General features: G+C 32.3%; 1 protein-coding gene across 1 annotated transcript in view; it reads right to left on the bottom strand.

Annotated features, from left to right (window-relative positions):
• adamts14 (ADAM metallopeptidase with thrombospondin type 1 motif, 14) overlaps nucleotides 1-22,091 on the bottom strand; it is a 99,625-nt gene that overhangs the window by 56,535 nt on the left and 20,999 nt on the right. Inside the window, exons 3-4 of the mRNA XM_073827984.1 lie at nucleotides 13,225-13,381; nucleotides 6,115-6,311 (exon numbers count right to left, since the gene is read on the bottom strand). Coding sequence (XP_073684085.1) covers nucleotides 6,115-6,311; nucleotides 13,225-13,381 — 354 coding nt within the window. The remainder of the gene's footprint in view (nucleotides 1-6,114; nucleotides 6,312-13,224; nucleotides 13,382-22,091) is intronic.

The following is a 22,091-nucleotide window of genomic DNA, read 5'->3' as shown; positions in this document are numbered from 1 at the left end:
GAAAGAAAGAAAGAAAGAAAGGAAAGAAGGATAAGAAAGAGAAAGGGAGGGAAAGAAAGAAAGAAAGAAAGAAAGAAAGGAAAAGAAAGAAAGAAAAAGAAAGAAAAAAGAAAAGGAAAGAAAGGAAAAGAAAGAAAGAAAGGGAAATAAAGAAAGAAGGAAAGAAAGAAAGCAAGGAAGGAAAGAAGAAAGAAAGGACGGACGAATGAAAGAAGGAAAGAAAGAAAGCAAGGAAGGAAAGAAGAAAGAAAGGACGGACGAATGAAAGAAAGAAAGAAAGAAAGAAAGAAAGAAAGAAAGAAAGAAAGAAAGAAAGAAAGAAAGAAAGAAGGGAAAGAGGAAGGATGGAAGGAAGGAAGGGATGAAAAAAGAAAGAAAAGGAAAGGAGGAAAGAAAGAGAAAGGAAGAAAGGACGGAAGGAAGGAAAGAAAGAAAGAAAGAAAGAAAGAAAGAAAGAAAGAAAGAAAGAAAGAAAGAAAGAAAGAAAGAAAGAAAGAAAGAAAGAATGAAAGAAAGAGAAAGTAAGTGTTTCTTGGGTTTTTTATCCATTGTCTTTCCCACAAGCTCAGTGCACAAACAAACACTCCAGAGACTGAATGTGTGTTTAGCTATAATTTGAGGACAAAACTGTCACTGGAAGTGAGCAGAATCTTGAAAACCTCCCTTTGGGAACATCGTCCACGACACAAACGACTCCGAAATAAAGAAAACCTGTGGTTACAAAAATGGGTCACAGGTCTGTTCTGACAAGTTGCTGACAGCAGAGAAAAATGATGCTAAATGCAAGTAATACAATGCAATGAACTGTAGAAACGTGCATAGTTAAAATAATAACTAAATAAATCTCACAATGGAGAAAACAGGGGAGAAGGCTTTCTAGATTATTTACGATTTTTCATTTTATTTTAATGAGGTCTGGGTCATGTTTTATTAAATATATATCCTGATCTACATCTCTATATCCCTCTCTATAGATAGATATATATATAGATATAGATATATATATTCATTCATTATGTATATTCATCATGTGTATTCTATATAATATCAACTATTATATAGAATACACATAAAATATATAGAAAATAAAAAGAATATAGCTCCATATTTATAAATATTATTATCATCATTATTATAAATATTCCAAGTATATATAAAATATATTACAAAGAATATATGAAATACATTGCCATTCAAAAATGTGAGATTTTAAATGTTTTTTAAAGACTTTTCTGCTCATCAAGGTGGCGTTTATTTGATTAAAAATACTGGAAAAAAAAATAATATTGTGAAATATTATTGCAATTTTAAATAGTGGTTTTCTTTTTAAATATACTTAAAACAGAATTTATTCCTTTGACGCAAGCCTGAATTTTCAGCATCATTACTCCAGTATTAAATATACACTAACGTTCAAACTTTGGGGTCAGTAATCTTTATTTTCTTCTTTCATTAAAAAAAAAATTAATACTTTTATTCAGCAAGGATGTCCCCGAGACGACATTGCCAACATGCACAAACACACACAATGTTCAGTTTGGCCTTAATTATTACAGGCTGCTTTTACTTTTCTTTGTTTCTGCTTAACATCGGCTTTGCTGTGGCTAATAATTTTCACTCTGTTCTTATCAAATTTGTTTGATAGTTTTTCAGATTCCCAACCATCCTACTATAAAAAAAAATATTTCATTCTTGCATGTAAAAAGAATTGTATGGTAACATAGGGCTATGTAAAATGTTTTGGCAACTACTTACAAGGTTTACCATTTATCTTTTTTCCCCCCTCGATAATATCGATAATCGTCTGAACCCTGACTGTTGACATCGACATCGTCGATATACGAAAATATCATCATATCGCCCAGCCCTACTTTGAACTTCATCAAAGAACCCTGAAAAAAAGGACGACAGGTTCCACATAAATATTAAGCAGCACAACTGTTGCCAACATTGATAATAAATCAGCATATAAGAATGATTTCTGAAGGATCGTGTGATACTGAACACTGGAGTAATGATACTGAAAACTCAGCTTTGCATCACAGAAATATTAATTGCAATTAGGGCTGGGCCGATAAACGATATCGTATCGAATCGCGATAAAATTTATGTTAATAACGATGATAAGCTCTAGACATTTTTTGATCGATATGGATTAATCTAAGAGCCAATCACACAGCAGAAATATGCGACAACAGCCAATCAGCGTGCAGCGTGCGTGTGCACGTCAAAGTACAAAGTTCATTTCCTACCGCGCTTTGCAAAGCAAACTTAACACCACGACGACAGACAAAAAAAAAAAAAAAAAAAGAAGCAGCGACGAAAGTGAATCTAACCTCGAGTTATTATCCAAAGATGTTGAAATTGTCGACAAAAAAGGTAGCACGAATTCCGTTATATAAGTGGTTTGGCTATCTGAAAAGTGACTCTCAGCTCAGCTGAGAGTTTGGCGCGATTGTTAAAACTGAGACCGAAAGCAAAACACGCACGCGCATTCAAAAGCAATTTTAATCCCCCCAATGCACGCAAATTAGGCTACATGACATATCTAGGCTGTTATTAGTATGTAGGCTGTAATAGGTTGTGTATCATGCTTGAAATATTCGGTCTCTATTTGCACTTTGAATATTTAGAGAGTAGCCTACTTTGATTCTGGCTGAATTGTCTTCACTTAATACGATTAAGAAAGAACTGTGTCGTAATTTTTTGTTATTTATACTGTAGATTGTTTCAAAATGCAGTGGTTGCCTCTAATTTAAATAGTTCAACCTATAATAGAGAAAATAAACAATTGTGTTAATAATAATAAATAAATAAACAAATTGTGTTACAAATTATGTTTTTACAATCATTTTATGTTTACATTTTGTACATTTACTCTCATTTACCATACTCTGTCACAACTTTTATTTTTTTAAATTTATTTTAGTAAGGTGTTTTAAGTTTTAAGGCCAAATCTGTAATCTGTTTTTGTTAATAAACTATACTTTAAAATGTAATTTAATGAACCCTTTAATTTTTGTGGCTTTAGTCATTGTTGGGATACTATTTTAAAGCTGGCAACATCAACAGCTTATATAGAAATATATATCGTTATCGTTAAATATGGGAAAAAATTATTGAGATTACATTTTTGCCATATCGCCCAGCCCTAATTGCAATGCTATTATCTTTTTCTGTATTTTTATCAAATAAACGGACCTTTGATGAGCATAAGAGTGTTTTCGGGCCGTTTGTGTTGGACCCATGACCCCTGGTCTCCATCAGGTCAGTCAGCGGTCTAGCGTGTGGATCAGCCCAGCGCCGCGATCCTAACGGTAACAGTTACGGAGTGAAACCGGCTCCCTGTGAAAATCTGACTGGAGGGATTTGCCGCGCTTAAGCAGATTAAGGTGGCAGGACCTGGTGGGACGCATATTCAACAGGTCTTTTCTCTCTTTCTCTCTCTCTAGTAATCCTCCCGCAGACGCAGCGCTTGAGAGGTGCTCGACAGCAGCGCGCTGTGGGGTCGAGAGCATTGAACTGTGGGTAAAGAGTCACGACAACCTGACGTTTGGGATGTTGTGTGCAGGTTTGCATCGAGAACCAAACTAAAGTAGCAGTTTACTTCCAGAACAAAAATGCACAGATAATTTATTCACCCCCTTGTCATCCAAGATGTTCATGTCTTTCTTTCATCAGTCGTAAACAGGGTTTCTGCAGGATTTTCAAATATTATTTAATGCCTTTTAACGCCCTTTTTAATGCCATTTCTAACATTTTTAATGCCATACGCTAACACGCCTGTGTAAGAATGCGTGTATATTATAATACATTTTTTTCATGCAGTCTTACAATGAGGCAACAATGAACATATGTGACTCTGGACCACAAAACCAGTCTTAAGTCGCTGGGGTATATTTGTAGCAATAGCCAAAAATACATTGAATGGGTCAAAATTATTGATTTTTCTTTTATGTCAAAAATCATTAGGAAATTAAGTAAAGATCATGTTACATTAAGATTTTTTGTAAAATTCCTACTGTAAACCTATCAAAATGTAATTTTTGATTAGTTATATGCATTGTTAAGAACTTAATTTGGACAACTTTAAAGGTGATTTTCTCTTGATTTTTTTGAGATTTTCAAATAGATGTTTCTCGGCCAAATATTGTCCTATCCTAACAAACTATACATCAATAGAAAGCTTATTTATTGAGCTTTCATATGATGTATATACCTCAGTTTTGTAAAATTTAACCTTATGACTGGTTTTGTGGTCCAGGGTCACATATATTACTCTGCTGAACTGGATCAGGAGACAGCTTAAAATGTCAGCGTTTATTTGCAGATTTCAAAATTTCTTAGAAAAAGTCTGTCACACAATTTTGGAGCAGCCAGAAGCAATTCCCAAACTGGTTCTGTGTTTATCATACTTCGTGACAGCGAATCAAAGTTATTAATTATACAGGCTATATTCAAGATAAATTGGTAATATTTGTTTCTTCAACACTATCTAAAGTTTTAATGCCTGTATAAAACAATTAATGCTTTTTAATGCCATTTAAGGCCTTAATTTTCGCAAAATCAATTTAATGACTTTTAATGCTTTTTAATGCCCCGCAGAAACCCTGGTAAAGAAATAGTGTTTTTGAGGAAAACATTTCAGAATTTCTCTCCATATAGTGGACTTCTGTGGTGCCCATGAGTTTGAACTTCCAAAATGCAGCTTCAAAGGGCTCTAAAAGGTAAAAGAAGGGTCTTATCTAGTGAAACGACTGGTTATTTTCTGGTCTTGTCTAGCTCTGCGTGAACTCTGTGCATTTTGGTTCAAGACAGTTAGGGTATGTTGAAAAACTCCCGTCTCATTTTCTCCTCCAACTTCAAAATCGTCCTACACTCTTAAAAATAAAGGTGCTTTAAAAGGTTCTTCACAGCGATGCCATAAAAGAAAAAGATTTTTCCGCAACTCTAAACTAAGCAAAATAATGTGAGACAAAATATCAATTGCTGCAGTCTATTTAAAAGTGTTTTAAGATTTATTATTTAATGTTTAATCCATAATATATGTATTTAAAATATAATATTAAATACACCAATTTTTAATGTTAAATTTATGAAAAAGTGGTTTAAATGAATAAATGACTCATTACTGGATGAATCTGAATTTTTTAATAAATCTCTCTCTTCAATGACAAATACATTTTTTAACAGTTACTTGTTTCCACCTAGTGTCAAAACAATGCAATCAACTACAGAAGTGATGACCTATTTTTGATAATTATTATTTTATTCCAGTTAGTTTTTCAATAAAGCTTGTTAGATTCGTTTTGTTTTAGTATTTCATTTGTTTTGGCGTTTTTATTTTATTTCAGTTTATGATAATGTTTTCCGATCGTTTTCGTCTAAGTTTTAGTTTTCGTTTACAAAAATAACCTTGATCTGAAGAACCTTTTTTTTTTTTGCCATAAAGAACCTTTTGTTAACCAGAAAGGTTCTTCAGATGTTAAAGGTTCTTTATGGAACCTTTTAGACAAAAAAGGTTCTTCTATGGCATTGCGAAGCAACTTTATTTTTAGGATTGTATATCGTTGCAGAAGTACCAACCCAGTGTTTACAAAGTGAACAATCGCCCTTCAATCGTGAGTCAATCGCCCTTTACCAAAAATAGGTAAAACAATGATGTAGGATGATTTTGAAGTTGAGAAAATGAGATAAGAGTTTTTCGACATACCCTAATTGAACCGGAATACAAAGCTAGACAAGATGAGCATTTGAGGTTAAAAAGTATATAAATTGTAAAAAAAAGAAAAATTGAGAAAAACAAAATCGTTTCGCTAGATAAGACCCTTCTTCCTCGGCTGGGATCGTTTAGATTCCTTTGAAAGCTGCATTTAAACTGTATTTTGGAAGTTCAAACTTGGGGGCACCATAGAAGTCCACTATAAAGAGAGAAATCCTGAAAAGTTTTACTTAAAAAAAATTTCTTTACGACTGAAGCCAGAAAGAAAGACATGAACGTTTTGGATGACAAGTGGGCGAGTACATTATCTGTAAATTTTTGTTCTAGAAGTGAACTACTCCCTAATCGAGCAGAAGAGGGCAATTACAGTCTTCATTAAATCAGTCACTTACTATGTTCATCAGCGTCAAGACGTAGTTCTGCACATGCTCTTTGCCATGGAAGCGCACGACCGAGTCGTCCACGGCGAGAAGGACCTCGATGTTGTAGTCGTCTTTCTTGGCGTGTCTGCGTTTGCGCTCCGTCTCGGACAGTTTCTCCTCCAGCATGTTGAGAGCGTTGGGCATCTCGGCGATACCAAAGTCAGTGACTGAAAACACAAGAGAATTACTGCCATTAAACAATGGGTTTCTTCTTCTTTTTCTCTATGCATTAAAGGTCCCATATTGTCAAAATCGAAATGTCCTGCCTTTTTTCATGATAACTGAGGTCTAGGGGCTATGTAACTACCATATGAGTTTCAAAACAGTCAATCCACAGTAAACTGCACACAGCCTGCTTAAAGTAGCTGATCATTTTCACGAGCCGCTGTGACTTCCGTAACGATGTGACGTCCGATCTGTCACCGTCCCGAGCACCAACCACCGTCCCACCCTCCTTTTGTCAAACCAAGACAACATCGCGTCCATAACATTGCTAAGCAACAACAACAAGGAAACTAATCTAGAAAACCCTGTTCAGTCGACAGATGTCGAAACTACATCATTGCACAGGCTTCAGAACAACGTCAATATAAGAGACCAGTGGCACGTCAACTTCAGCCTCTTTCACACAGCGATTCCGGTAAATACACGGATAATCTTCACTAAACTGAAACTAACCTGAACAAACTGTGCTTCAGCGCTGATAGTGAGGAGCTGGCTCTGTCTGATCGCCGCTTCATTCCACTTTGCACGTATTTTTTTGTCATGAAGAGTCGCAGGGTAACGTGCATCATCACTACAACACTGCCTTTATGGCTCTGGCTTTTGTTCACCCAGCGCTCGTTCCCGTAATTTTCCAGAATCAGCGCGCATTGTGAAAGGGGCTTTACTAAAGCAACAGTTTCGTAGCTTACTGCATTCGGTGTTTGAAAAAGAAAAAACATTAATGATCATTCTGAAATATCTTGTTGAGTATCAGCAGGCTAGGCTCTCTCTATGGCTCTGGGCTCGGCTACAACGATACATGACCGTAGTTACCTGTGATTGGCCTGGCTGTGCGTCACTCAGAAAACAACAGGCCAATCAGAAGAGAGGCTCATGAATATTAATTAGATGGGCCAAAATCGACCTGTTTTTGACAGAGCTCCTAAAAAAGGAGCTGTACAAATATATTGAGATGGATTTTGGCACTTATACCGCAAATATATATTCTTAAGGACATCAACAACTAAAATAAACCTCTAGAAATGTGTACAATATGGGACCTTTAAAAACTTGCTGAATGAGACACAGTCTCATATATCCTCAAATATGAGTCACGACTGAAGACAAATCAGTCAGAAGAAACAGCTTGAGCTGCAAACAGAAATCAGTCTGCTCTGAAGTGTTATGAAACAATAAACATTAATTATAAAACAAGGATTTCTGCTTTATTTCAGGAGAGTTTCTCTTGAACTGAGAGGATTTGCCAGCGGGCGTCTCTACAGAAGAAGACTGAAGCGTCCCAGATCACAAGACACATTATTCATAAGTCAGGGTAATGAATGTAGACGTGAAACATTAAATGCTGTTTCTAAAGTGTAAAACAGCATGAATTTTGCATTTGAGAAGAGGGGGAGTCTGAAAGAAAGCTCTATTTACTTTCATTAGTTTGCTTTGGTGCTAAAAATATATTAAAAAGTGACTATTTTACCCAATATTTGTGTGCACCAGTGTTACCTTAGTATCATTAATATACTATTACAGTTTATATGAAGATTTTTAATTATTGTTGTATACTACAGTTTCCATTTTTATTTACATGTTTAATTTTGCAGTTCAGTGAATTGTGTTTTTGCCATTTTTATTTCCTTAAAATATGTATATATAGCTTTTTATAATTTTTTTTGGTATCAGTTTCTTTTTATATTTTCCATTTTCGTTATTAAATTGTGTTTTGCTGCTTTGATTAATTTCTTTAGTACATCAAGTTAAACTCAGTTTTAATACACTTTTTATTATTATTATTATTTTTTTTTTAGTTTTAGTTCAGTTGAAATAGTTTTTATTTTCCATTCTATTCTAAGTTAATCTGTTAACTAAAAGGAACAATAATATTTGTGTTTTATTTTGTGTTTAATTTTATTTTAATTAAGGTTGTAATAATTTGTTGTATCTTTGTTTTACTTTTTTAAACACATGTGTTTGTACATTTGACTATTTTTATTTATTTATTTTATTTTTTGTTTGTTATTTTATTTTTAAACAATTTGAAAAACATTTTTATTTAAAATGCTTTTTAAATGTTTAATTTTTTAAGTTAAACTAAATTAAAGGGAACAATAATATTTATTTTTTATTCATTTTTATTTAATTTTAGTTAAGGTTGTAGTAATTTTGTTGTGTTTTTGTCAGTTTTATTTTATTTTTTAAATAATCATTTTTTTTAAGTTAAACTAAATTAAAAGGAATAATATTTATGTTTGATTTTTCATTTTCATTTAGTTTCATTTTAGTTGTAATGATTTTGGTGTGTGTTTTATTATCTTTTTAAAATATATATGTAAAGTTTACTGTTTTTTATTTTAGTCTTAGTTATTTTATTTTTAATTTTTTTTTAAAATTATTTTTGTTTAAATTGTTTTAACTAATTATTTTTTTTTTAAGTTAAACTAATTTAAAAGGAAGAATAATATTTATGTTTTATTTTATTTCAGCTAACATTTCAAGTTTTTTTAATGGTTTTAGTTCTAGTTTGCTACAGTATAATTCCCCTAGCGTGCACTATGTATATTTATGCAATTAAACCAGCAGCTGAAGTTTATTTAACATTTATTAAGATTTTGCATAAAGAGATTCAGTGTGCGGAACCAAAGCTAGAACATCAGAAAGAGAAAATTATCAAGTCAAACCTTCAAATGCGTAACCGAAGGTCAGAAATCTCTTGCAGCAAAAGAAAGACACAGCTGAGGTAAATATCATAGACCTCTGGCACATCTCTCCATAAAACCCAAGACATATGGTATTTACATTGACGTTCTCCCATAATTTCACAGACGTCAGAGCTGAACGAGCCGCAGGCCGGTCTAGACTTAAACTACTGACCGTTATTATTCTCTTTCTGGGTTCCTCGAATACAGGTGTGGAGAACTAAAGAGCTGCACAGCTGCAAAACTACAGCAGATTTTAAGGGTTTTGCCATATGTTATAATTATTAGTCTTCTTTCAGGCTGTATTATGGCATCACCAAACTCCATACTGTTGAATTTTCCTCGTCTTGTTCCGCTGTGTTTCTCTCTATGTTTCTTCATCACTCTCATGTGATTCTGTTATAAAGCAGTCGTGTCCACTGATACCTATGTGGAAACATCTATGGCAGGAAAACAACACAAGCTGCCATCTTTCTACCACTTCCACTATTTCATATCACTTGCATCACTTCATTGCCCAAATGAAGGTCCATGGGACAGTCAGACATGGATTCTCAGTAAATAATTAATGCACAGAGGCTTTCGCAGAAAACGAAGACCAGACAAAGTGACAGTTTAGTGTCTGGGTGTCATTTATAAAAAGAGAAAGTCCTGAAGCAATAATCTAGAAAGTTTTGAACAAAACACCAAGTTTCTATGGACATGCATTGAGGAAGTTCATGAATATGCTCTCTTCTGCTCACCAAGGATGCATTTAATTGATTAAAAATGCAGTAAAAAAATTTAAAATTCTGAAATAATATTGCAATTCAAAATAGCTGTTTTCTATGTGAATATCTGTTAAACTGTAATTTATTCCTGTGATCAAACCTGAATTTTCAGCATCATTACTCCAGTCTTCAGTGTCACATGATCTTTCACAAATCATTCTAATATGGGTTGTTGATGGGACATGGTTTTTTTACTGTCCCACAAGATAAAAAGAATATAATTAATATTGGCGTTATTTAAAATGCAGTAAATGGTTAAACAAATGTCAAAATAGTACAAATGGTAGGACTGTTTTAAGCATGGTTCAATAAATTAAAACTTTTATGAATTAAAAAGACAAGCATAAAAATAATTGTACATAATTGTACCAGTGTCTTTTTTAGTAAATGGCAACCATTTTTTTTCATCCATATATTTCTGAAACTATAATAATAATAATTATTATTATAATATTTTTAGTTTCAGTTTAAATAGTTTTTATTTTTCGTTTTCAGTTTATTTTAGTTAACGTAATAATTTTGTTGTGTTGTCAGTTTTATTTTATATATATATATATATATATATATATATATATATATGTATATAGGAATTTTACTATTTTTAATTTCAGTTTTAGTTTGTTTTTTATTTCTAAATAAAAAAACATTTGTATTTTAATTTTTTTTAAACTATTTACATTTTTTAAGTTAAACTAAATTTAAATGAAAGTTTTTATTTAATTTTAGTTAAGGTTGTAATAATTTTGTTGTGTGTTTTGTCAGTTTTATTTTTTTTAAATGTATATGTAAATTTCACTATTTTTATTTCAGCTTCAGTTTAGTTATTTTATTTTTACATAATTAAATAACATACTTTTATTTAAAATGTTTTAAACTATTTAAAGATTTGCGTGAAACTAAATTAAGAGGAACAATAATATTTGTTTTATTTTTTGTTTTCAAATAGTTTTGTTGTGTTTTTGTCCCTTTTATCTTTTTAAAAATATATAGGTATGTGTAAATTTGACTATTTTTATCTTTTTAGTTACTTTATTTTTAAAATAATCAGCAATATATTTTTTTATTTAAAATGTTACTTAAAAAAAATCATTGACATCTTAATGAATATAGTTTGAATAACAAAATTAAACTCTTTTCTCCTTCGAAATGTTCAAAATTAAATAGAAATACTGTAATAACTACTATTTCTGTCCTTTAGTGTGATGTAATGTCCTATGGTGTGACACACATAAAAGATTTAATCAGACTTGTTTTGTTTTAAAATACAGTTGATATACACATACATTATACATTTTATTCTTCAGGATTCACAGATGAATAGAAAGTTCATAAGGACAGCATATATTTGGACATTGCACATGTATTTACTGTCACTTTTGATCTATTTAATGCATCCTTAATGAATAAAAGTATAAATTTCTATGAAAACTAAAGATCTTACTGACCTCAAACATGCAATGGCATTTCAACGTATTTGAAATCAATAGATGGATTGGTGATAAATAACCTTGATCTGTCAGGCCAGCAAAAGTTATTTTTCTTTTACTCTATCGGTTTGACAGAGTTTTTGGACAGGATGTGACCTATAAAAGCGAGGCGCTTTTATAATAAGAGATCTTTGACTTCCTCCAGTGATTCCATGACAGCTTCCAAAGTTTCTGCTTCAGTTCAGCAGCCTTTGAGATCAGCATGTGGTACAAACGCTTCAATAATGTGCATTTAAATTCACAGAGAGTCTCAGACCCTTCACTTTATTCACAGAGCAATAAATCTGAATCCTTCAATTTCGTGTGTCAACACAGATATCAGAATGTGACACAGACTGAGGATGTCAATACTTCAAAGTCTAAGCTAAAATGTGGGCAAACGCTGACAAAAATGAAAATTCAACAATCACATTTAATCGGGTTAAACAGAAATCACGATATGTTGAATTGAATTGAAAATATTTTTTAAAGCATTTTATATACCTTTTTATTATAATATTATAAAATGGTATATATTTAAGGATAATATTTAGCATTATAATTTTACAGTTGTACTGTAAAATAAAATTATTATTGTTTATTATTGTTTTAAAGTGATCATTTCTTATTCTAATTTAGCAAAAATAAAAGTAAAATACCTAATTTTCAAGTAACAGAATTAATAAAAATGAAAGTAAAACAAGTATAATTTTTAAAATACTCTTTTATTCAGTAATAACACTAGAATTAAAAGTAATAATAGTAAAATAATTCTGAATAATTAAGAATAATAATTATTATTTTATATTGTAATATTTCTTTTGCTGATTTGTATTTATTGTTTTTAATAATTATTATTATTCATATAATTATGATTTTAATAATTTCTGCTTATATGTATTTTTTTTTTATTTCTACTTATATTAAGTCTTTCAAGTATTTGAATTAATATTTTGTCCAAATTGTGCAGCCCTAAAAAGATTTTTTTAAAATCAGAATCAGAATTTTAATCAGAGCATTCTTCTAGAATACTAGAAATACTAATTTCTTATTCTAATTTAGTAATAATAATATTATTTATAAAATTAAAGGTAATTTTATTAATTTATAATTATAAGTTTTATTATTGTTTTTTAAATACTTTTTAATATTTCTTATTCTAATTAAAGAAAATTAATAGTAAAATTAAAATAATACTTTTTAAAATATCTATTTTTATTTAGTAATATTTCTCATATTGATTTGTTTTGTATTATTTATAATAATAATTATAATTATAATTATATATATATATATATATATATATATATATATATATATATATATATATATAAAATTATTTTAGTCATTTGTTACTTTTCCCTTATTATTAAATTATATATTTTCTTTATTGTGATTATTTTATTCGTAATAATAATAGCTGAAAAGTAATAAAATTATTAAATTAATACATTTTAAAAAAAAGTAATACCATTTGTGTCTTTTATTATTTTAAAATATTTGTATTTTTATTTAATAATATGTCTTATCCTGTTTTTATTTATTATTTATAATAATAGTTATTATTATACATTTGTTATTATAATATTATTTTAGTCATTTGTTACTTTTCCCTTATTATTAAATTATATATTTTCTTTATTATGATTATTTTATTCGTAATAATAATAGCTGAAAAGTAATGAAATTATTAAATTAATAATTTTTTTTAAAAGTAATACCATGTGTCATTTTTTATTATTTTAAAATATTTGTATTTTTATTTAATAATATGTCTTATCCTGTTTTTATTTATTATTTATAATAATAGTTATTATTATACATTTGTGATTACAATATTATTTTAGTTATTTGTTATTTCTCCTTTATTATATTATATAATTTAAAAAGAAAGAAAGAAAAATGCAGTTAGATTTTTTCATAACCTCCGCTTACCTTCATTATGGAGGTCATCTCGCCTCTGATCCTTGTCCCTTTTGATGGCTGACCTTCGGTAGACCACATGTACTCGACCTTTGACCTCCACCTCCTGCTGACCTTTCTCCAGTGGCTCGATGAAGAACTCTTCATCATCGGTGCGAATCAAGCCTGCCTGAAACCAAACACAGATCCATCAGACAAACACAATCAGAAACAAGCACATCCACCTTGAACTCCCACAAGATCATGTTCACATTAGCTTTGGCATGTTTTAATCAGCAAGAGCCATTAAGATTCAATGTCAGTAAGCAGGACATTCTTATATCTCAATTTATGAATGAGATCAGAACAAAAATGATTATCCTCCCATCTGTCACTCTCGGAGGCTGCGGGAATTGTTCAGGGAGGAAGCGGAGGACAGAGAATGATGGGAAGGAAAAGCACTGGTGGTTGCAGAAGCGTCTGCTGGAACCATTGACTGATATTTGATTCGAACAGATCTGTTAGACTCTTCTTCTCCTCCACCACAAACCCCACTAACAACAGACGCCGTTTAGGACTCCTTCACTTCAGAGAAACAGCATCAACACACTGTCACTTTAATAAAAGTCCCGTCACATCGACTAAGCCAATGTGACACTCCAGTTTTACAGTTTCTGATGGGAACATAAGTGCTGCTTGCCTGTGCAAGCCTCAAAGGGGCTAGTAGAGCTGCACGATTCTGAATAAAATGAGAATCAGGATTTTTTTTGCTCAGAATAAAGATCACGGTTCTCTCACGATTCTGGAAAACTTTTTTATTTGAAAGATTTACCCCTGAACATTAGGTTATCAAACAGCAGTAAAATAGCAGTGAAATAAGACAAAATAAACTTTGCTTTAAATTTAAAGAAATTTAATGAAAAATGTAATAATGTAAACAAAAAAATTAAACATTAAAAAAGAAACATACAAAGGTATTATGTCAGAGTAAAGCGATTTACAATTTTATCATTTTACTAATAAATCCTAATCTAATCATGACAAACTATACATCGTTGGAAAGGTCTAAGGCTCCTAAATAGATATTGGACATTTTTTTGTGTTACAAATTATGTAGGAAAATAATTTATGACAAGAGTTTCATAGATTATTAATTTATGACAAGAGTGCACCTCAAAAATCTCCTTCATAACAGGAGTTCTGACCTTTTTCACAAACAGACTTTCTTGTTGCCTTTTTTCCCTATTACACATTAGAAATAATAAGAAATGATATATCAGATGAAAACTTACAATTTCTAAATTCATCCTTTGGAATGCCATTTTAAATCAGACATTGAATTAACATGGTACATCAAAATCATATTACTAAATGTTCTTGTCCATGAATTATAAAGATTTAAGATTCAATTCTTCATTTTCACGTCTCTGTTCAAAAATGGCAGTAACAGTTAAGGGGTTAATGGATCGTCGTACTGAGAAAATCAATAAAATATTATTTTATTATTGTTTATAAATACTTAAAAAAAATAATTTTTATTTAGTAATAATTCCAATATCCATAGTTTTTATTTATTATTTATAATAATATTTATTATAATATTAAATATTTGTTATTTATCCCTTATTATTACATTATATTATAATATATTATATTTGTATTATTATTATTACTTTTTATTATTAACAATAATAGTAAAAAACATTATTTTTTTAATTCAAATAATATTAATAACAATATTAATATGTCTTATTTTATTTACATCTCTTCTTTAGTAATATCATATATTATAATAAAACAATAATTATTATTAACATTTATAATATAATAAAACTTATATTATATAAATAATTTTATAATAATTTTTATTATTAATATTTAATTATTATTATTAAACAAACCAAAGCCAAACCTTGACATTTTTTAAAAGAAAAAAAAGAAAACATCAGTAATTGATTTTTGGAATCATTTGATTTTCCACCTCTCTTCAACACACATGAATTGAGACGAGGAATGAGTTAAGATGCAAAGCTTAATATTAATGGTTAAGGGTTTTTGAAAAAAAAAAACAACAACAAAAAACAACAACAACAACCAAACCAAAACCAATAAACAGTGACACCAGCAACAAAAACGACTTCGGTCAAAGGCACTTTTACGAGTACAGCGCCTTTCCTTTTTGCTTAAAATACCATCAAACTGTCGTTTCAGGCTTAACACAGCCAAGAAACAGCAACAAGAAAAGCATCCACAAGCTTTTTTGGCAGGAACGCTATAAATACACTTTCAGCGATCCAGACCATAATGAACCGTGTTTAGCCTGCACTTGACCATCAGGACGAACTCCTCCTACCTGTGATTTCAAACTGCATACATCTGAATATAAGCTTAACAGCAGCAGAGAACGAAAGGTCCTCAATCATAGGTGTTAGAAAGGAGTCGAAATTGTTCAGAGGCCAGAAAATACCAAAAGCCGAGGCTGAAACTCTTCTTCTGCGACTCACGCTGTTCTCACGGAGTGGAAATTGACAGTCTGTGTTTGAACGGGCATTTGTTCAATGGATGGAGCCCAACATCTGCACCGAACTGCTCGCATTTAACCAAACCATTGGAACTAGAGCTCTTACCTGAACAAAGGCAGAAGGAAGCTTTTTCATCTGGAATACAAAGACCGTATGTGGGCCATAATGTAGGCCAGGAAACACAAAGGCCAAACGTTCATTATTTTTAATTATTGTAATCTTTGCTGCTGTTACGGCTATTTCTCCAGAGGAACAGCGGACTCACGCCGAGTTCAGGGGCCAGTTGCATAAAAGGTTTAGACAGACTTAAAAGTTAGTCATTCATTTTTTTTCTTTAAGACTGGTCAAATTTTTGAAAATTTGGTTACATAAAAACTTAGATTAGTCTAAGTTGTATCCAAAATATAAGACCGATTACCCCTTAGTTATCCGCTAGCTGGTCAAACGAGTTCTTAAGACATTGTCTTAACATAGAGACTAAGTTTATGCAACTGGCCCCAGGATTTGACATCAGCAAAGCATTCAGGATGTGGGATTCAGTCAATGTCATAATTCTGACCTAAAATACAACTTAGACAAGGGTGACGAACTCATTTCACACTTCTAAAACACCCTGGCGAGCATCCGAAAACCACACTAGCGCCACGGCAGTGAGTTTTGCATGAACAAACATTACTTAAATATACTTCAGAACATGTCAAATGTCTAGTTAAAGCATGCAGAAACCCACAAGTTCAAGTTCAGATTGTTGGGTCACCGCCTGTCCGTCATTTTCCACTTCCTGTGCACCTACGTGACCGAGTTCTTCTTGACAATATGACTGAAAAAGCCAACTTGACGCCTCTTTAAGCACGAATATACACTAAATTCCACATATCAGCTCCACTGTTTTTGAAAGTGGATATTTATAATATACCGAGACGCTCCGTCCAGCCCCATACGGGCGCGAGCATTTCACACACGCAAGCTAGAAGAATCACACATGAGCAAAAAGGGACGCTCTGACAAAACAGATTTTCCTCTGGCAGTCAGTCTTCAGGCACATGAACATGCATTTAGAGGTTATAATGAATTTAATCTAAACAAAACAAACTAGAGTCAAATTTACACTGCAAAGGTGGCACAGAAACACTTCTGAAGTGGCATTTAGGTGTATTTACACAGGCTGTTTAACTGCATTTCCACAGCAATTACAACTGTATAATTTCATCAGGGTTCGTACAGATACTGTAAAATGAAACTCCAGGACTTTCAATGACTTTTAAAACATTAATTTTTAGATTTTCAAGGACTTCATACTGAGATCTTGCTTATCAAAATTCTCTTTCAAATTTTAAAAAATATAAACGGATAAATAAAAATATACTAATATAAAAAAATAGCAAAAATTAAGTGAAGCACATGCAAAGTTTTACATACTATACATCATTTGCATGTGTATACTTTATTTTTCTTTTTTTTGTTAAGTGTACTGCTTTAATTGTTTGATATGTTCTACTGTTTAAGAAAAAAAAAGATTTGCGATTTAGTTCCAAAATCCTGACCTGAAACTAAAAATTCACCATAATTTCCACCATAAAATTCACCATTCGTGATCTGTGCTTCTAGGTTCCGATCCAAAGTAAAAGATTTGCGAAACCGCTCAGAAATCCTGATCCGAAACAAATAATTTGCCATATTTGCTTTCATATTTGAAGTCCCAAACTGAATCAAATGATTAGCGAACCTGCACCAAAGTCCCGATCTGAGTTAAATGATTTGTAATCTGTGCTTCTAGGTTCTGAACTAAAGCAAAAGATTTGCAAAACCGCTCCGAAATCCTGATCTGAAACAAATAATTCACCATTCGCGCTTCAAAGCCCCGAACTGAATCAAATGATTGGTGAACCTGCACAGAAGTCCTGATCTGAATCAAATGATTGGTGAACCTGCACAGAAGTCCTGATCTGAATCAAATGATTCGTAATCTGTGCTTCTAGGTTCTGATCTAAAATAAAAGATTTGCGAAACCGCTCTAAAATCCTGATCTGAAACAAATCATTTGCCATAAGTGCTCCGAAGTCCCGGACTGAATCAAATGATTTGCTAACTAGCACCAAAGTCCTGATCTGAATCAAATGATTCGCAAACCCGCAACAAAGTCACAATCTGAATCAAATGATTTGCTAACTAGCACCAAAGTCCTGATCTGAATCAAATGATTCGCAAACCCGCAACAAAGTCACAATCTGAATCAAATGATTCGTAATCTGTGCTCCTAGGTTCCGATCGAAACCAAAAGATTTGCGAAACCGCTCCGAAATCCTGATCTGAAACAAATCATTTGCCATACGTGCTTTGAAGTCCCGAACTGAATCAATTGATTGGTGAACCTGCACCGAAGTCCTGATCTGAATCAAATGATTCGTAATCTGTGCTTCTAGGTTCTGATCTAAAGTAAAAGATTTGCGAAACCGCTCTAAAATCCTGATCTGAAACAAATCATTTGCAATTCGCATTTTGAAGTCCCGGACTGAATCAAATGATTCGCAAACCCGCACCAAAGTCACAATCTGAATCAAATGATTCGTAATCTGTGCTCCAAGGTTCTAATCTAAATCAAATGATTCGCGATCCACGTTTCAAAGATCCTATCTGAATAATGATTCACGAACCATCATTTCAGATCAGGACTTGGAGCGCCGTATCGCGAATCATTTGACCAGTGGCGGCTACTGGTCTGTCAAATAGGGGAAGCTCATTTTCGGTCTACATCATAAAATTGTCTATTTATTTAAAAGTAAATTCTGCCCTACGTTCCTTTTCAAGAAAATGGACTGTGACCCTGTCGTACCAACTAGGCGTCTTTTCCAGTGACTTTTCGTGGGCAGTTTCATATGAATGAATGATCTAAAAAAAATATTAAACTCTGTAAAAGTGAAACAAGGAATGTGGTGTATAATTGTGTGAAATGTATGATGAAAATCAAGCAATTTCGCCAAGCAAATATAAAGAAATAGGTTGCAGCAGTTTTTATTTCGACTGAACTTGAGAAATCCACGATGGGACTGAGCGGCCGCAGAGAGCGCGAACGAATAGCTTCAGCGATTCCTTATAGGACAAAATCGCTGTCAGTCAAAAGGAGATGCAATCTTTCGACAGACCCTCCAATCATCACGCAGAAGCTCAGCGTCCAGGCCAGCCCACTCCTCATTCACCCCCAGAGACGCTGAGCGTCCGTGGGCGGGACATAATCGCAGCGTTTATCCAATGACTGTCTAGTTTCAAAGCACTGAAAAAAAACGTTGGCTTCAATGGGGAAATGCACTGTGACGCTACGGGAATGTATGAGAAGAAAATCAAGTCAGCCGATCCTGCTATATCTAACTGATTCTGAACGAATTCGTCTTTGAGATGAACGTTTTCTAACGCATTTTTAGTCAATAAAATGTTAATACAATAGTACGTAATTTGACCATTAATTTTGTGACATTATAGGGGAAGCTGAGCTTCCCTTGCAGTCTTAAAGAAATCGCCACTGCATTTGACTTAGAACGGAACTTCATATATCGCGAATCATTTGATTTAGATCAAGACTTCAAATCACAAATCATTTGATTTGAATCATTCAATTTGCTGTGAAAAATGATTTAGATTGGAACGGGTTTGTGAATTATGATTCAAATAAAATGATTTGCGATGCGTTTTGAAGCCCCGATCTAAATAAAATGATTCGCTAATACGATTGGAACACTTTGAATGGCTGTTTTAATTTTAATCAGCCATTTGCTAGTGAATCGCCTTAAATGAATAATAGAAGCCACGAGTTGGAATCAATCGGAGCCGATCTAGCATAAATGACTCAATTGATTCGGTTCATCTGTTTGCATCTTCAGCCATGTTTACACAATACTGTCAGTACTACTACTGGCTTAGCTCACTAGTTTTATATCATTAACTGGAATGTCTAAAAGTGTAAAAACCGCTTGGAGCAAAAATGAAACAACCAATAGCAATTCAGTATGCAAACTGATGTAAGAAAACAGACCAAGAGTATCAGTATTCAAATATTATGTCATCACTGTCACATTCTGAAAGATTTCTATCACTGTAAGTCAAAGCTTACAACAAGCACAAACAGATGCACATCCCAGAGTGAAATTTGCAATATAAAGTTTAAATGGAGTGTATAAGTAAAGTGTTTTCAGCTGAATAAAATAAAGAAACTATTATTAGGGCTTAAAACAAACCTGAGGAGTATCTTGCATGCAAAATGAAAGAAAAAACGCAATACAAACATTGTGAAATAAGTGCAAAACACGTATACTTCACAGAGCAAAACAGTGTATCTGGAGGATCGAGATTGTAAAATTGTCTGTTAAAATCTGTTTCTCAGAGATGTGACTTACTGAAGAAGAAGGTGCAATACTGTACAACAGAGCTGGTTTTTCCAAAAACTACTCGAGAGAGGGGAAAAAAAAGAAACAAAGAAAAGGCAAGAGTCCAGTGGTGAGAAAACCCCCAAATCTTTCTTTATTGTCACACCACAGCAAAACATGCAATTTGAGGGAGATTGTTTGTCAACCTATAATTTGTAGTCAGGAGCTCGGCCTTCTGTTTGAAGTAAACAATTCTAGGAGCCAAACATTTGGACAATAATACGTTTTCTACTTACATTTCTACATATACATAAAAAAATATATATATACGCTACTTTTAATCAGCGAGGATGCATTAAATTCTATTAATTAAACTATTGATCAAAGAAACATGAAGAAAAAAATGCATCACAGATTCCTCTAAAATATTCTTACTCTTTCAGAAAGATTCATTAAAACTCATGTGTCATTATCTCACTGATTTAAAAAAAAAATTTAAATCCCGCTAAAATACTGAACAGCACAACTGTCAACACTGATAATAATCAGAAATGTTTTTTCAGCAGCCAATCAGCACATTAGAATTATTTCTGAATGATCATGTGACACTGAAGACTGGAGTCATGATGCAGAAAATTCAGTTTTGACCACAGGAATAAATTTCATTTGAACAGATATTCTCATAAAAGACTGGTATTTTAAATTGTAAAAATGTTTCAAAATTATACAGTTTTTACTGTATTTTTAATCAAATAAATGCAGCCTCGAGGAGAAGAACAGCTTTTAACAATATTTTAGTCAACATTCAGAAATAAAATTCTAAGGTTAGGGTTTATTTTTGAATCACCAATAGTAATCAATCAGTAATAATTAGCCTTTTTCACACTTCCCTGTTTCTGGCTTCCGGATTGGTGCTTACAGGGTAAAAGTTTTTCCGATGACAGCAGCGTCTGTACTTAACAAGAGTAAGTTCAGGAATCAAAATCTATTTTTACAAAATAGATACTATGATATACACCGTTTTTTTTTTTACTCTACAAAGAGTAAACATTTGTTCAAAAACTATGTTAGCTTTGAGTCGTCACAAATACTATGTTTATTTAATTCTAAATGTTGGCACTTATAATTAAGTACATTTTTTGAGTTTTGCCATTCTGTCTATTTAGTTTATGACTCTTCACATGAATTTTTTATTATTATTATTAAAATAATATTGTATTTTCTACTTGCTCTCCTTTGCATTATTAACATGATGGTGTAAATGTACATTGTATAATGTGCCCAGGTTTGTACATAATAATATAATAAAATACTAAACAAGAGATGACTCCAATTAATGGCTTTATTCCTGTTAAATCAGGATTACGTTGTTGTGTTGAGTTTATGCATCAAACGGACAAATGTGCATTTGGATATAAATGCTGTCATAATTTAGTATGATGTAGTGAATCAAGGGAAATTACTGAGTAAATTGAGAAAATACACTCAAATATACCAGAGATGGAGAACAGAAACCAGCTGGCACTATGTTAAGCATATTATTTTGATAAGTCAGTGGTCATAATGTCAGTAAGTGGCCATACAAATTACAAACAAGTAAAATGTTGTTTCTTTGTTGATTATATAACAACAACTTGGGAAACAGACAAAACAGAAAAGGTAAGAAGCATTATTTGAGACAAGGGCATACAAATATAATAGGCACAGACCTGTGGCAGAACTAACTTTACCCTGCACTGATGTAATTTCCGATTTTTGTGAAAAAGGCTAATTAGCAACAATATCACATTTGTAAAGTGTCTAAGCTGTAAGCAAACTTTCAGAACATTGTGTACATCCCTTCTAAATCCGGCATTGCCCTGCAGTCGGTGTGAAGTCAAAGGAGCGTGTCGCTTGCGTGACACTTTCTAATGGAGTACTGTGATCCGTCAGTGATCCGGCAGCGGCATACAGGGCAGCATCAGCTGTCATTGCGGGCGGGGAACATGTCTTACATCACGCGGAGATATTCACACTAATT

This window comes from Garra rufa, chromosome 22, assembly GCF_049309525.1.
Source record: "Garra rufa chromosome 22, GarRuf1.0, whole genome shotgun sequence".
Taxonomy (NCBI): Eukaryota; Metazoa; Chordata; class Actinopteri; order Cypriniformes; family Cyprinidae; genus Garra; species Garra rufa.
Note: the sequence above shows the minus strand (reverse complement) of the source record. Positions and strands in the feature narration are given on the sequence as shown.